The 15,319-nt window shown below is 46.8% G+C and overlaps 1 protein-coding gene across 3 annotated transcripts in view; it reads left to right on the top strand.

Moving 5' to 3' along the window:
• Window positions 1-15,319, top strand: part of LOC116036315 (voltage-dependent calcium channel subunit alpha-2/delta-4-like) — a 137,505-nt gene that overhangs the window by 91,513 nt on the left and 30,673 nt on the right. For all 3 annotated transcript variants that reach the window (XM_031279827.2, XM_031279828.2, XM_031279825.2), the window contains 4 exons: window positions 2,188-2,249; window positions 9,796-9,810; window positions 9,998-10,042; window positions 11,991-12,053. In XM_031279827.2, coding sequence (XP_031135687.1) covers window positions 2,188-2,249; window positions 9,796-9,810; window positions 9,998-10,042; window positions 11,991-12,053 — 185 coding nt within the window. The remainder of the gene's footprint in view (window positions 1-2,187; window positions 2,250-9,795; window positions 9,811-9,997; window positions 10,043-11,990; window positions 12,054-15,319) is intronic.

Below are 15,319 nucleotides of genomic sequence, written 5' to 3'. Positions count from 1 at the left end.
CCAAAAACCGGGAGTCCAGTATACTTGTGGGGTCCGGACAGCTTTGTGGGGCCAAAATGCTGGACCCCACAACTTTAAAGGTCTGTTTGAGGGTTAAGACTTGGTTTTAGGATTAGGGTTAGAATTAGGTTATGGTTAGGGTGAGGGTAAGGGTTAAGGTTAGGCATTTAGTGGTGATGGTTAAGGTTAGGGTAAGGGGCTAGGGAATGCATTATGTCAATGACGGGTCCTCACAAAGATAGTGCCACGCACTTGTGTGTGTGTGTGTGTGTGTGTGTGTGTGTGTGTGTGTGTGTGTGTGAGTGAGTGAGTGAGTGTGTGCGCGAGTATTCTCCCATCATGCAACAACTAAATTGAAGTTTGATTAATTTCATATTAAAACTATTTCAAATGTCAATAAAACATGTAGTGTGAGAATTTTGATGTTGTTATCTCTGATCAAAAGTTATTTTGAAGGGAAATAAGTAAACATCAATACAACAGCTGATTAGAAGAGCAGACGTTAAATGTAGTATAAAATGAAAATACTCAATTAAAGGAAAAGTACCTTAAAATTCTATTTAAATTCAATACTGAAGTAAATGTATATCACATTGCACTTTTCTGCTCTTTTTGCACTTCTGGTTGGACGCAAACTGCATTTCGTTGTCTTTGTACTTGTACTGTGCACAATGACAATACAGTTGAATCTAATCTAATCTAAAAATGTAATTTCCACCACTGCATGGTAGGGAGTAAAGTCTTAAAATCAGCGCTCACACACATCAGACTCTACACAGATCGTCAGCTTGCTCCTCGTCTACCATTGCCATCCGGCTCCACCACAGATGTATTCTGGGATATGAAAAAAATGCTCTGTTTTGTTTGCATTTCTTTAAACCAATCACAACCGTCTTGGGCAGCGCTGAGCTCCGGACGCAGCGACGGTGGCTCTGCTAAATAGTCTCAGGAAAGAACTTGTTTTGGTGGAACATTTGCACCCCGCAAAAGAAAACGCCACATACAATATTACATGAAGTTAACTGTTGACACAATACAGTAACATGAGCTATTTAAATTAGCTGATACATGGTTAAACCTCATTGGCTCGTACCAGTGTATCTCCGTGTGTACTTCGTCCCAATCCCACCAATCGGTCCCAAAACCTCCCAGTTAGAGAGGAAATGCCCTAAACATATTCTTTGTAAATCTTTACAATCATTCCCTGAAAGAACCAAGCAGGCCTGCCTTGTTGCACCATCCCAATTTTCTTCAGAATTTGCAATTTTCGCCGTGTAGCTCGCTACCTTTAAGGGTTATTGTTCCCCAAAGGGAACAGAGTTTGAGAACGGCAACACACAGAGAGCAGAAGGTGAGGGAGAAGAAGGTCAGGCAATTATTCCTGGAAATGTACTTCTGTTGATCCACACTAGCTTGCTCCTGAATCCTCGCTGTACGTCACTGTGATACTCATAGTAATAAAGCTGCTTCAGTTCAGCACTGAGTAGTCTATATCCACGACGTTCCACTTCCGGGATTGCTCCGTTGCCGCCGGAAATTCCACCGGATGTCTTTCATTTCGGCCGGACGTGCGTCCTCTTCCTCTGTCTCTGTGTTGGCGTTCTAACCTCCGGTGGATTTGTGAGGACTATGGTTAACTGCTCCTCAGATCTCTGCAGGGTAAATCCAGACAGCTAACTAGACTATCTGTCCAATCTGAGTTTTCTGTCGCACGACTAAAACTACTTTTGAACGTACACATGTTCCACCAAAACAAGTTCCTTCCCGAGGCTATTTTGCAGAGGCTCCGTGGCTCCATCTGGCACTTAGCGCCCAAGACAATTGTGATTGGTTTAAAGAAATGCGAATAAACCAGAGCACGTTTTTCTCCCATCCCAGAATGCTGTGTGGACTAGCCAGACTAGCCAGAGCGCTGTGGAGGAAGGTCTGGCAAAGGGAGACTAATCACTGAGGGACAGAAGGTGTCATTACCCCGTCTGCAGGGAGCACACGCTCCATCAGCCTCATCACTGTTTACATCCCGTCATTAGCGTCAGGCAGAGGTGAACCTGGGGTCGCATTGATTTCCTGTCCTCCTCCTCCTCCTCCTCCTCCTTTCCCCAGCAAACACAGCAAACTGTCCGGCTCTGCAGAGTCCGTCGTGTCCTGCGTCTGTCTTTAATGGGTGTCTCTGTTTTCTATTTTTAGCGATCGGGGTGCAGCTGTCCTTGGAATTGCTGGAAAAGAGGTTCTGGGCCATCGCCAAGCAGGTGACCAGAGAAACTCACTCTCACATACGATGTCCTTTTTGAGGACGTTGACACTTTAACATTAACCATAACTAGGCACGCGGCGGTATGAGATTCTGACGGTATGATAACCTTCAACAAAAATGTCACGATTTCATGGTATTGCGGTATCGCAATTACAGCTTCAATTCAATTCAATTTTATTTATAGTATCAAATCATAAAAAGAGTTCTCTTAAGACACAGAGAGTAGGTCTAGACCACACTCTATAATTTACAAAGACCTAACAATTCCAGTAATGCCCCCAAGAGCAAACATTTAGTGCGAAAGTGGCAAAGAAAAACTCCCTTTTAGGGAGAAACCTGGGACAGACCCAGACTCTTGGTGGGCGGTGTCTGACGGTGCCGGTTGGGGGTGTGATGAACAGTGGTAATAATAGTCACAATAAAGATAATGGAACTATGACTACAAATGGTAGCTGTAGTAGTTCATGGCATAGCAAGGCACTGCAGGGCGTAGCAGTTTTTTAATGTATTATTTTAAAATGTCTTGGTAAAAAAACATTAAACAACATCCCATTAAACACAATGTATTTTATTTTTTAACACTGTACACAGTCAGATTCTAGTCAGAATATGAGTCTGATGCTGCTCCATTGGGCTGGGATTATGGGGCGTGTTTCAACCCAACCAGGAAAGAAAATGCCTCTGCACTCAATTGGTTAGACCTCCAACCAATCAGAGCAACAGATAGACCTCCAACCAATCAGAGCAACAGATAGACCTCCAACCAATCAGAGCAACAGATAGACCTCCAACCAATCAGAGCAACAGATAGACCTCCAACCAATCAGAGCAACAGATAGACCTACAACCAATCAGAGCAACAGATAGACCTACAACCAATCAGAGCAACGGATAGACCTACAACCAATCAGAGCAACGGAGTATGTGACGTATGTTAAATTGAACTTTTGCCAAATCCCGTTGGAAGGATCGACAAATGCCTTGATTGCGGTTCTCTGTTCCTCTTTTAAAATGAATGCGCTGTCTGTCGATATCTTCTATAACAGACGCGATGGCGAGCATAGTTGCTCCACAACGGATCAAGTCCAGACCGAACTTCCCGACCTCAACTGTTGTGGGCGGGGCTAAGTTCGGCTGAACTTTCTTACCAGCTGCTGCGCGTCCCTGTGTGTGCGCGCTGGACGGCAAATGTACAGCTGGGTCTGTCTTAAACTAGCAAAGACACTAGTGTTGGGCTTTGCGCTGAGCTGCGCCGGGTGCAAGATAGGGCCCTTTTATCTGTGGTTTTTGACATTATAGTGCTGCTATATTCTACTACTGCCCACTGCTAATTATAGTAGGTGCATGCTAATGCCTGGAAAACCTGTAATCTTGGCTGCCAATGTTGTTAAATTCTCCCCAATTCCAGGTCACATTGCTCATGGAATATGTCCAGTTGGGTAGTACTTAGTATAAAAGCCTTTATTGGTGTATTTCACAGTACAAAGTCCTGCTGTATACTCGGTTGAAACCACTGGCTTGAGTCGAGCTGGGACGGGATGGTTGAGACTGCTGCTGCAACTTTTCCCTACAACTTTCTAAAAAGATTTTGTCTCGTCGCAAATCGATGGTCTGAACTGGGCTTAAGTTTCCACAGTTCATCTGCAGTAAAAAATAAACTGAGGGCATAAACTTTGACATCGTTGCATCCAAGTGCTCGTCACACCAGTAAATACAGTTTAGTGGCCGAAAGTTCAACCCTTCAAATACACCGACCTCCAAAACTGGTGTCCACTGGGGTTCTACTATTAACCGGAGGCAACCATTATGGCGGCAACATTTTAGGTCAGGTTGGAGGTGTAAAACTGCTTCACGTAGAAAGAAATCTAAAGCAAATAGTAAGAAAGTCACCAACTTTCCAAGGACGAACAAACTATTTTTTTCTGTGTGAATGTCCAATAATAATCGTCTGGATTCAGAGGTCAGTTTTTAAATTTTCCTTTTGCTTCATTAGGGAGCGGAACCCATTAATAGTGTGCATTAAGTCATTTTGATTTTTTCATATTAAGATTAAAGAGGAATGTGCACAGAATGAGATATAAAGCATTTCATTATTTAATCAGAGTGGCCTCCTTTTTAATCCTTCAAATTAAAGGAGAGCTTCCGTCAACTAATTCTAAATGGTGTTAAAGGAGACATCCGGCGCAAAATGAACCTAGGGGTTAATAGCACGTGTGTACTGAGTCGACTGTTCTCTGGGATATGTTTTCATGCTAATCGAATGTGACCAGTTTTAGCGCAAACCGCTAATTAGCTTATAACGCTAGTCGTCGGGGCAGAGGGTAAAGTAAAAAGAAATCTCTATTTCTACACCACTAACAAGGCTCAAAATATCACCACACTTCCACGGTAGCATAATGAGGGGCCCTACATGTTAACAGAAGCATTGAGAACTTTGTAAGTGTACAGACAGTTTATTAAAAGCATAGTTTAGAAAGACAGTACCGCTCACGTATACATGCGGGCGCCATCTTGGGAAAGCAGTCATGACCAGTCGAACGACGAACGCCGTGCAACCAGTAAAAGATACTACTAGCAACTAGTAGTATCTTTTTAATAAACTGTCTGTACACTTACAAAGTTCTCAATGCTTTTGTGTTAGTGGTATAGAAATAGCGATTTATTTTTTTTTACTTTACCCTCTGCCCTGACGACTAGCGTTATAAGCTAATTAGCGGTTTGTGCTAAAACTGGTCACATTCAATTAGCATGAAAACATAACCCAGAGAATGGTTGACTCGGTAATCATATGTTATTAACCCCTAGGTCTATTTTGCGCTGGATTTCTCCTTTAATATGGTGATGTTTGCTTGTTAGCATGCTACATTTAGCCCTCAAAGTCCAGCTTAGTGCTCCGTTAAACCTCAAAGTGGAAAAGTGAAATTAATTTGTGCCAAAGTAGGTGCTGTTGGAAGTTGAAGTTTGATGATGTAGTGACTTTAGGGGCTTGTTGGGGAGCTACCGTGGCCCGTAAACTAACCCACCAAGCTAGCTGGACTCTTCACACACCATAAAAACTAGATGTTGTTGTAATAAATGCTGGTGTGACTCTGAGTCCAGTGACTCTGAGATGTCCTCAAATTAACTCCAAACACATAACGATTTAGGCACCATCTTGATCTTGCCTCTGGCGCCCTCCTCAGGACAAACTTGACCTGTTTTTATTTTATTTTTACTTTTAAAGAAAACTTAATTTTAATCCATCAAACGCTTTTGTTTCCTAATGTGTAACGAACATTACAGCCTCCCCGGGACATTCGTTTGACTTCAGACTTTTAATCTTCTGACAAAGTGTGTCTCCAGATTTGACATAAGGCTGACAAACTTACACACACGCGCACACACACACACACACACACACACACACACACACACACACACACACACACCGTGACCTTGCAAGCGCTTCCTGCAGTTGAGTGAAGCAGAGCGGCGGCTGAGTGAGTGCAGATGTCCTACAGAGGTTGATGGTGCAGATAAAGTGATTAATTTGAGCTGACAGCTGTGACGGGACACTTTAATGTATTCACAGGACGGCTTCACTGCAGACTTGAGCCCACGCGATCATCCACAGAGTCATTTACATCCTGTCGCCTCTGATTCACACCTCCACCTGAGGTTCATACACCGTTTCTCCCGTTCAGTGAAAACTAAACGTCAGTCTGAAACAAGGCGGCTTCTCTCCTATCTCACATTCACAGTCTGTTTGTTCAGATTACATAGACTGAAATCTTAAATTTTAGGGCGTTCTTACACCTGAAAGTCCGCACTAAAGACTTACTACGTGAGCTGCGTCTCCAGATACTTATAATTGATTGGCTTGTAGACAGGCTTCCCCGTCCTCTCGTATCCTCTATCTGGGTCGAAGTTTTTTCAACTGACTGCTGCTCTCCCCTACTGACTGCTGCTCTCCCTTACTGACTGCTGCTCTCCCCTACTCTCCCCTACTGACTGCTGCTCTCCCCTACTGACTGCTGCTCTCCCCTACTGACTGCTGCTCTCCCCTACTCTCCTCTACTGCCTGCTGCTCTCCCCTACTGCCTGCCGCTCTCCCCTTGACTGATGCTCTCCCCTACTGACTGCTGCTCTTCCCTACTGACTGCTGCTCTCCCCTACTCTCCCCTACTGACTGCTGCTCTCTCCTACTGACTGCTGCTCTCCCCTACTGCCTGCTGCTCTCCCCTACTCTCCCCTACTGACTGCTGCTCTCCCCTACTCTCTCCTACTGACTGCTGCTCTCCCCTACTGACTGCTGCTCTCCCCTACTGACTGCTGCTCTCCCCTACTGACTGCTGCTCTCCCCTACTCTCCCCTACTGACTGCTGCTCTCCCCTATTGACTGCTGCTCTCCCCTACTGACTGCTGCTCTCCCCTACTCTCCCCTACTGACTGCTACTCTCCCCTACTCTCCCCTACTGACTGCTGCTCTCCCCTACTGACTGCTGCTCTCCCCTACTCTCCCCTACTGACTGCTGCTCTCCCCTACTCTCCCCTACTGACTGCTGCTCTCCCCTACTGACTGCTGCTCTCCCCTACTCTCCCCTACTGACTGCTGCTCTCTCCTACTGACTGCTGCTCTCCCCTACTGACTGCTGCTCTCCCCTACTCTCCCCTACTGACTGCTGCTCTCCCCTACTCTCCCCTACTGACTGCTACTCTCCCCTACTGCCTGCTGCTCTCCCCTACTGCCTGCTGCTCTCCCCTACTGACTGCTGCTCTCCCCTACTCTCCTCTACTGACTGCTACTCTCCCCTACTGCCTGCTGCTCTCCCCTACTGCCTGCTGCTCTCCCCTACTGACTGCTGCTCTCCCCTACTGACTGCTGCTCTCCCCTACTGACTGCTGCTCTCCCCTACTCTCCCCTACTGACTGCTGCTCTCCCCTACTGCCTGCCGCTCTCCCTTACTGACTGCTGCTCTCTCCTACTGACTGCTGCTCTCCCCTACTGACTGCTGCTCTCCCCTACTGACTGCTGCTCTCCCCTACTCTCCCCTACTGACTGCTGCTCTCCCCTACTGCCTGCCGCTCTCCCTTACTGACTGCTGCTCTCTCCTACTGACTGCTGCTCTCCCCTACTCTCCCCTACTGACTGCTGCTCTCCCCTACTGACTGCTGTTCTCCCCTACTGACTGCTGCTCTCCCCTACTGACTGCTGCTCTCCCCTACTGACTGCTGCTCTCCCCTACTCTCCCCTACTGATTGCTGCTCTTCCCTACTGACTGCTGCTCTCCCCTACTCTCCCCTACTGACTGCTGCTCTCTAATTGATTGGCTTGTAGACAGGCTTCCCCGTCCTCTCGTATCCTCTATCTGGGTCGAAGTTTTTTCAACTGACTGCTGCTCTCCCTTACTGACTGCTGCTCTCCCCTACTCTCCCCTACTGACTGCTGCTCTCCCCTACTGCCTGCTGCTCTCCCCTACTGCCTGCCGCTCTCCCCTTGACTGATGCTCTCCCCTACTGACTGCTGCTCTTCCCTACTGACTGCTGCTCTCCCCTACTCTCCCCTACTGACTGCTGCTCTCCCCTACTGCCTGCTGCTCTCCCCTACTGCCTGCTGCTCTCCCCTACTCTCCCCTACTGACTGCTGCTCTCCCCTACTCTCTCCTACTGACTGCTGCTCTCCCCTACTGACTGCTGCTCTCCCCTACTGACTGCTGCTCTCCCCTACTGACTGCTGCTCTCCCCTACTGACTGCTGCTCTCCCCTACTCTCCCCTACTGACTGCTGCTCTCCCCTACTGACTGCTGCTCTCCCCTACTGACTGCTGCTCTCCCCTACTCTCCCCTACTGACTGCTACTCTCCCCTACTCTCCCCTACTGACTGCTGCTCTCCCCTACTGACTGCTGCTCTCCCCTACTCTCCCCTACTGACTGCTGCTCTCCCCTACTCTCCCCTACTGACTGCTGCTCTCCCCTACTGACTGCTGCTCTCCCCTACTCTCCCCTACTGACTGCTGCTCTCTCCTACTGACTGCTGCTCTCCCCTACTGACTGCTGCTCTCCCCTACTCTCCCCTACTGACTGCTGCTCTCCCCTACTCTCCCCTACTGACTGCTACTCTCCCCTACTGCCTGCTGCTCTCCCCTACTGCCTGCTGCTCTCCCCTACTGACTGCTGCTCTCCCCTACTCTCCTCTACTGACTGCTACTCTCCCCTACTGACTGCTACTCTCCCCTACTGCCTGCTGCTCTCCCCTACTGCCTGCTGCTCTCCCCTACTGACTGCTGCTCTCCCCTACTCTCCTCTACTGACTGCTACTCTCCCCTACTGCCTGCTGCTCTCCCCTACTGCCTGCTGCTCTCCCCTACTGACTGCTGCTCTCCCCTACTGACTGCTGCTCTCCCCTACTGACTGCTGCTCTCCCCTACTCTCCCCTACTGACTGCTGCTCTCCCCTACTGCCTGCCGCTCTCCCTTACTGACTGCTGCTCTCTCCTACTGACTGCTGCTCTCCCCTACTGACTGCTGCTCTCCCCTACTGACTGCTGCTCTCCCCTACTCTCCCCTACTGACTGCTGCTCTCCCCTACTGCCTGCCGCTCTCCCTTACTGACTGCTGCTCTCTCCTACTGACTGCTGCTCTCCCCTACTCTCCCCTACTGACTGCTGCTCTCCCCTACTGACTGCTGTTCTCCCCTACTGACTGCTGCTCTTCCCTACTGACTGCTGCTCTCCCCTACTCTCCCCTACTGACTGCTGCTCTCTCCTGCTGACTGCTGCTCTCCCCTACTCACCCCTACTGACTGCTGCTCTCCCCTACTCTCTCCTACTGACTGCTGCTCTCCCCTACTGACTGCTGCTCTCCCCTACTGACTGCTGCTCTCCCCTACACTCCCCTACTGACTGCTGCTCTCCCCTACTGACTGCTGCTCTCCCCTACACTCCCCTACTCTCTCCTACTGACTGCTGCTCTCCCCTATTCCCTAGGAATTTTCTTTCTATTCAGAGACAAACAGAAACATTTACTACCACTTAACAAATAAACTGCTGATGTAACACAAGGAGAGCCTGCCAGAGCTTCTTATATTTGGTCCAAAAGTCCGAACCATCCAAAAAATGCTTTCACACTATAAACGAACCGGACTATGGTTTTCAGTTTGGTCCAAACCGAGACCACCTCTTTTTATCGGACCAACATTTGGTCTTTTGATCCGGACCGTGGTCCGGGGGACGTTTCACACCTCTAATTTTGGTTCGGATCAAACTGAAAAGTCCGAAAGTCCGGACCAAATGAGGTAGGTGTGAAAACGCCCTTAATTTCCAAAGATATACTTTAACACAGTGTTATTCAATTTGTTTAATACACAACACACAGCCAGCTTCCAAACAGTTTTGAATCCGTTAGAGAACTTTGAAGTCATTTCCAAATTTCAATTTCAATGTTGTTACGATGTTAAAATATTTCTTTCAATTTGGATTTGAATGATCTTCATACAATTATCTCTACTGTGTTTTTTTTCTTCTCCTCCTCATCTTCCTTCACTCTTGTCGCTGTCGCTTCCAGCCCAGCGACACAGACGTGAGTAAACACTGATTATTGATGATTGATTTCATCCCTTCCTTTATTCTCAGCTTGTTTCTCCTGTTGGTGACACGATGTGAAGACCTTTGACCCTTCTCCCTCTCTCTCTCTCTCTCCCTCTCTCTCTCTCTCTCTCTCTCTCTCTCTCTCTCTCTCTCTCTATCTCTCTGTCTCTCTCTCTCAGTGTTCAACCATTGAAGGCGTGTGTCCTCTCAGCTGTGAGAGTGCTGTAAGTAACCCTCCGATAGGCCTGATCGATTGATCGCTTTCAAATTGAAATCGCGATTTGAAAGAATGCGACCAGCCAATCGTGAAGGCCGCAACTAATCGAATGTGCACTATTTAGTTGAATGTTTGTTGTACCATTTCGTTTAACATTCTTTATTCCTCTTTTTGTTATTATATTTACAGTTTTTTTTTTATAAGATGAATGCTGGAATAATGTTACATATAACTTGGAAGGCTGGTGATATCACGCTGTAAATTCATATCTATTTTGTCATTCTTGCCTAAAGACATAGAGCAGCTTTGATGGTGTCTCAATTTATAATGGTCCATGACATGTCTTATCTGTTACACGGTGGATATTGAACTTAAGCTGAACTTTAAAGGTGCTCTAAGCGACGTCACACGTTTTTTAGGCTACAGCATTTTTTGTCACATACAGCAAACATCTCCTCACTATCTGCTAGCTGCCTGTCCCCTGAACACACTGTAAAAAACATCTCCTCACTATCTGCTAGCTGCCTGTCCCCTGAACACACTGTAAAAAAACGCGGTCTCTGTAGACCAGGGGTCACCAACACGGTGCCTGCGGGCACCAGGTAGCCCCCAAGGACCACATGAGTAGCCCTCAGGCCTGTTCTAAAAATGAAAATTGAATATTGAAATGATCTGTTTCCCACCTTGTTAAGTCATTGTTGATAATTATTGATAATGAGAAATCATTAATGTGATCAGTGTCTTCACATAGATGACTATCATTAATCATTAATAATCATATATAACTAAAGGCAAACTGAGCAAATTTGTTATTTCAGAAGAGTGTATCAAACTGGTAGCCCTTCGTATTACTCAGTACCCATGAAGTAGCTCTCAGTTTCTAAAAGGTTGGTGACCCCTGCTGTAGACAGCCCAGGCTCCACAAACTGCAACAAAAACAAACTGTGCCAACCTGCACCACCAAACATAACAAACAGTCTTCCAGCCAATAACCGACAAGAAGGATTTGGGGGTGGGGGTTGGGGGGGTTAGTGCGCGGAAGCACGGAAGGGAGGGGACGGGATGAGGAGGGAGGGGTGAGCTAGCCTTATTTTTGTTTGAAAATACTTCAAACGTCACCAAGAAGTGACGTAATCCAACATCGCTTAGACCAGGGGTTTTCAAACTTTTTGTGTGTGTGGACCACTATTTATAATCAAGAATTTTCGTGGGCCACCTCATAATACACATAATAAAATATGTCTACACACAGTCCTACCTGAATTAATCTTCACCCCTTAATAGGCCTACTAGCACTAAAACTATAACTGGTCATCCCATCAGTACAACAGGCTCGTTAAAAGAAAGTTTACTGCACACAACGGCTGCCACATATTTTATTTTTTTATTTACTCAAGCGCCCGAGGGCATAATCAGGTTAATTTGAACATCAGGCTTATTTCCATAGCAATGGAGTATTAAATCTATACAGTAATAAGAACACTTGGATATAGTCCAAATTTCAAAACCTTTGGCGATTTTAGGGTTAGGGTTAGAGCCGAGCGCCACTAGCCTATTTTACTGATCACACAATAACTTGACAATTTAAATTTAAATTTTATATCAATATACATATTCTTATGAATTTCCTGGTAAAATGAAGGTTGAAAAAAAACTATTATTTTATATTTTATTTTGCTTTTCTACGGACCACCTGCAGTACACTCACGGACTACTAGTGGTCCGCGGACCACAGTTTGGGAATGACTGGCTTAGAGCACCTTTAAAAAGATAATAATCGCAAATCCAATCGTAATCGCAATATCTGGCAAAAAAATCGCAATTAGATTTTTTTCCTTAAATCGTCCAGCCCTACCCTCTGTGCTCCGTCGGCTCAAGACCAACCCTAAACACCGTGAAAAACCTAAACATGGTTCTTCTTTGTTTTCCTCCTCTTCCTTCTGCTTCCTGTTCAGGATCTGAACTGTTTCCTGGTCGACAACAACGGCTTCATCCTGCTGTCCAAAGAGAGGAACGAGGTTAGATCTCAGGCTACATTTACATCGCTACGTTTTGGTTTAAAAGCAAATATCTTTTGCTACGTTTCCCCCTCTCATTCCCCCTGCTCTGGCGTTTCCCCCTCTCATTCCCTCTGCTCTGGCATTTCCCCCTCTCATTCCCCCTGCTCTGGCGTTTCCCCCTCTCATCTCTCATTCCCCCTGCTCTGGCGTTTCCCCCTCTCATTCCCCCTGCTCTGGCATTTCCCCCTCTCATTCCCCCTGCTCTGGCGTTTCCCCCTCTCATTCCCTCTGCTCTGGCGTTTCCCCCTCTCATTCCCCCTGCTCTGGCGTTTCCCCCTCTCATTCCCCCTGCTCTGGCATTTCCCCCTCTCATTCCCCCTGCTCTGGCATTTCCCCCTCTCATTCCCCCTGCTCTGGCATTTCCCCCTCTCATTCCCCCTGCTCTGGCATTTCCCCCTCTCATTCCCCCTGCTCTGGCGTTTCCCCCTCTCATCTCTCATTCCCCCTGCTCTGGCGTCTCCCCCTATCATTCCCCCTGCTCTGGCGTTTCCCCCTCTCATTCCCCCTGCTCTGGCGTTTCCCCCTCTCATTCCCCCTGCTCTGGCGTTTCCCCCTCTCATCTCTCATTCCCCCTGCTCTGGCGTTTCCCCCTCTCATTCCCCCTGCTCTGGCATTTCCCCCTCTCATTCCCCCTGCTCTGGCATTTCCCCCTCTCATTCCCCCTGCTCTGGCGTTTCCCCCTATCATTCCCCCTGCTCTGGCGTTTCCCCCTCTCATTCCCCCTGCTCTGGCGTTTCCCCCTCTCATTCCTCCTGCTCTGGCGTTTCCCCCTCTCATTCCCTCTGCTCTGGCGTTTCTGACAATTGTCCCAGGTAAGATAAGTTTGCAATTTTTGCAATTAATTTTTCAATATGAAAATCATACTGTTTAATAGTGAACTTATTTGGGGGGGGGAAATACACATACAATCTAACATTTAGGAAATCCATGGAGAGGATATGGAGGCCTGAGAGGAAAAAGAAAACTATTTTTGGGGGTCGTAGGGAATGTTTTGTTGTTGTTCATAAGTGGCTGTATGTAACTTTCAGTTGGTGTTGATTCTAGCGTCCGCTTTGGACAAAAGTGGTAGAGTTTAGTGGTAGTTTTACCACACCTGCTGTCGTAAAATATGGTGCTTTATTGCCCAACGTATTACCGAGTAAGCAATATGGGAAGGTCATACAGTTGCAATGAATGTTTTACTCGGACAGAAAATCATTCATTTACAATAAGAGAATATGTTAAAGGTGTATTGTTGCATTTCAAGTGTTGCATACGGTAACTTAGCCTACTTTGGGTGCATGGGCAGTTTTAGACTCTTTTTAAGGGGGCTCAAGCCCCCCTAAATTTCATCTCAGTCCCCCTAAAAATTATAATAATAAAATAAAATAAATTTTAAATTTAAAAATGTTTTTAATCAATTTTAGTGCTTCAAGTTAAAGTTTGCGAACTTGTCTGTTACTGTACGTCCACACCGCCGCCGACTTGAGCTGCAAAGAAGCTCTGGCCGCCCGGTCGAGGACGCTTGTCAGAAAGTCCGGGGAAGCTGTTTGAGGCTTTGGCCGCTCTGACGTAGCAGCATTCTATGTTCATCATGGAAAAAGATCAAGCAGCCACTGCACGGCCAATACACTGACACTAGAAACCTTTTATAAATGACATATATAATGACAGAATGTGTATTGGTTGTTGGTCGCAGCGGTGTCTGTTAGCAGTTAGCTCGCTCGTTAGCCGCTGAACCGCAGCAGCGTGCAGGCAGAGCGAGCAGCCGCCAGCTGTTGATCCGTGCAGGACTTCACCGTGAGCGGACTGTTTAGAGACCATGTGACCGGCAGGTAACGTTAACTGGTCCCTATACGCAAATATCATAAATGATAGGGAACCCAGCAACGGCCATGATGAGCTTCTCCTCCTTTTTCTCTGAACTAATGTTTTGGTAGGAACCAAAGTTTACATCGTATGTTTCTCTGGAATCAGCCAGCGTGAAGGACGTCTATATTCCGATTGGTTGCTGCTGCTTGCCGCTGAACCGCGTCATAGCTCATTACCATAAAGTTGACCTACTTTCAACTTCCTGATTGACGCTCTGGTCGCTCAAAACGCCCAAAACGTGACGCCGACAGATTTGCTGCTCCTTGCAGCTGAGAGAAGCAGCTTCCATTGAAAATGAATGACTTCCTGTATCTTTAGAAGATCAAGTCGGCGGCGGTGTGGACGTACAGTTAGTGACAGAGGACAAACAATTACAGGTTCAAAGGGCTTGAAACGCCAATGCTATGCACCTGTAACCTAGTCAAGGAAAGGGTCAACAGAAACGTAGTGTTGGCCAATCAGAGGTGGTTGTGCCAGACTTTCACCTTTGGCTGAGTCTCTATCTGATCTGTCAGAGGGAGAGCAGGAGTGCGTCACATTGTAATCCTAAAGGTCTGATCCTAGAATCGCCTCTGTTTGGATGTCTCGTGAGCTAAACGGGATATCACTGTCACGATGAGCCAAGGCATTAAGAGTTTGTTCTGACAACCAACGTAATAATAACTTTCTTCTCTCCTGTGATGGTCATGCCCCAGTATCAGCCATAGGTACAGCAGATAACTTCTAAAATAACACGATACAATTAGGCCTTTAGGCCTTCCCTTTACCTGGCTCCGCTGGATACGCTAACACTGGTGTTACAAAGAAATCTGTGACCCGTCAGAATGTGTTACTGAAAACTATATAAAAATAGCGTTCTTTTCACTGTTAGTCTCGTTTGCTGTTACAGGTCATTTAAGACCATTGTATGAAAAATGACAGAGCTTTAGAAACCTTAAAACGTTACATATAGTCACTTTAAAGTAACAGTCTCGAAGATTTCCGTTTTTTTCGCTCTTTTTAGCGGCATCTATGCCGACAAAACATGTGAAATCAGTCTGAACGGTCAGAACCTGCAGATAAAGTTCTTTAAATCTTTCTTAATTAAACGGGAACACTTTGGCCCGCTCGGTTTAAACCTGGTGGGAGTCGGGAGGTTGATGAGTGTTTTTGTCATCCAGAGGTTTCTCTCCACATTATTTAATGTGCTCATAAACAACATCTGGATGGCTCGCAGGATTTAGAGGACAGTTGTGGTCCTAAGCTGTGTGTGTGTGTGTGTGTGTGTGTGTGTGTGGTGCATTAGCAGTGAAATGTAGCACCTGCTGCACCTGATGACCTAATCTGACCGTGGGCGGAGCTTAACCAGAATGGAGCGAGCTGCAGGGTGTATG

This window comes from Sander lucioperca, chromosome 7, assembly GCF_008315115.2.
Source record: "Sander lucioperca isolate FBNREF2018 chromosome 7, SLUC_FBN_1.2, whole genome shotgun sequence".
Lineage (NCBI taxonomy): Eukaryota > Metazoa > Chordata > Actinopteri > Perciformes > Percidae > Sander > Sander lucioperca.
This window is presented reverse-complemented; position numbering and strand designations above follow the sequence as displayed.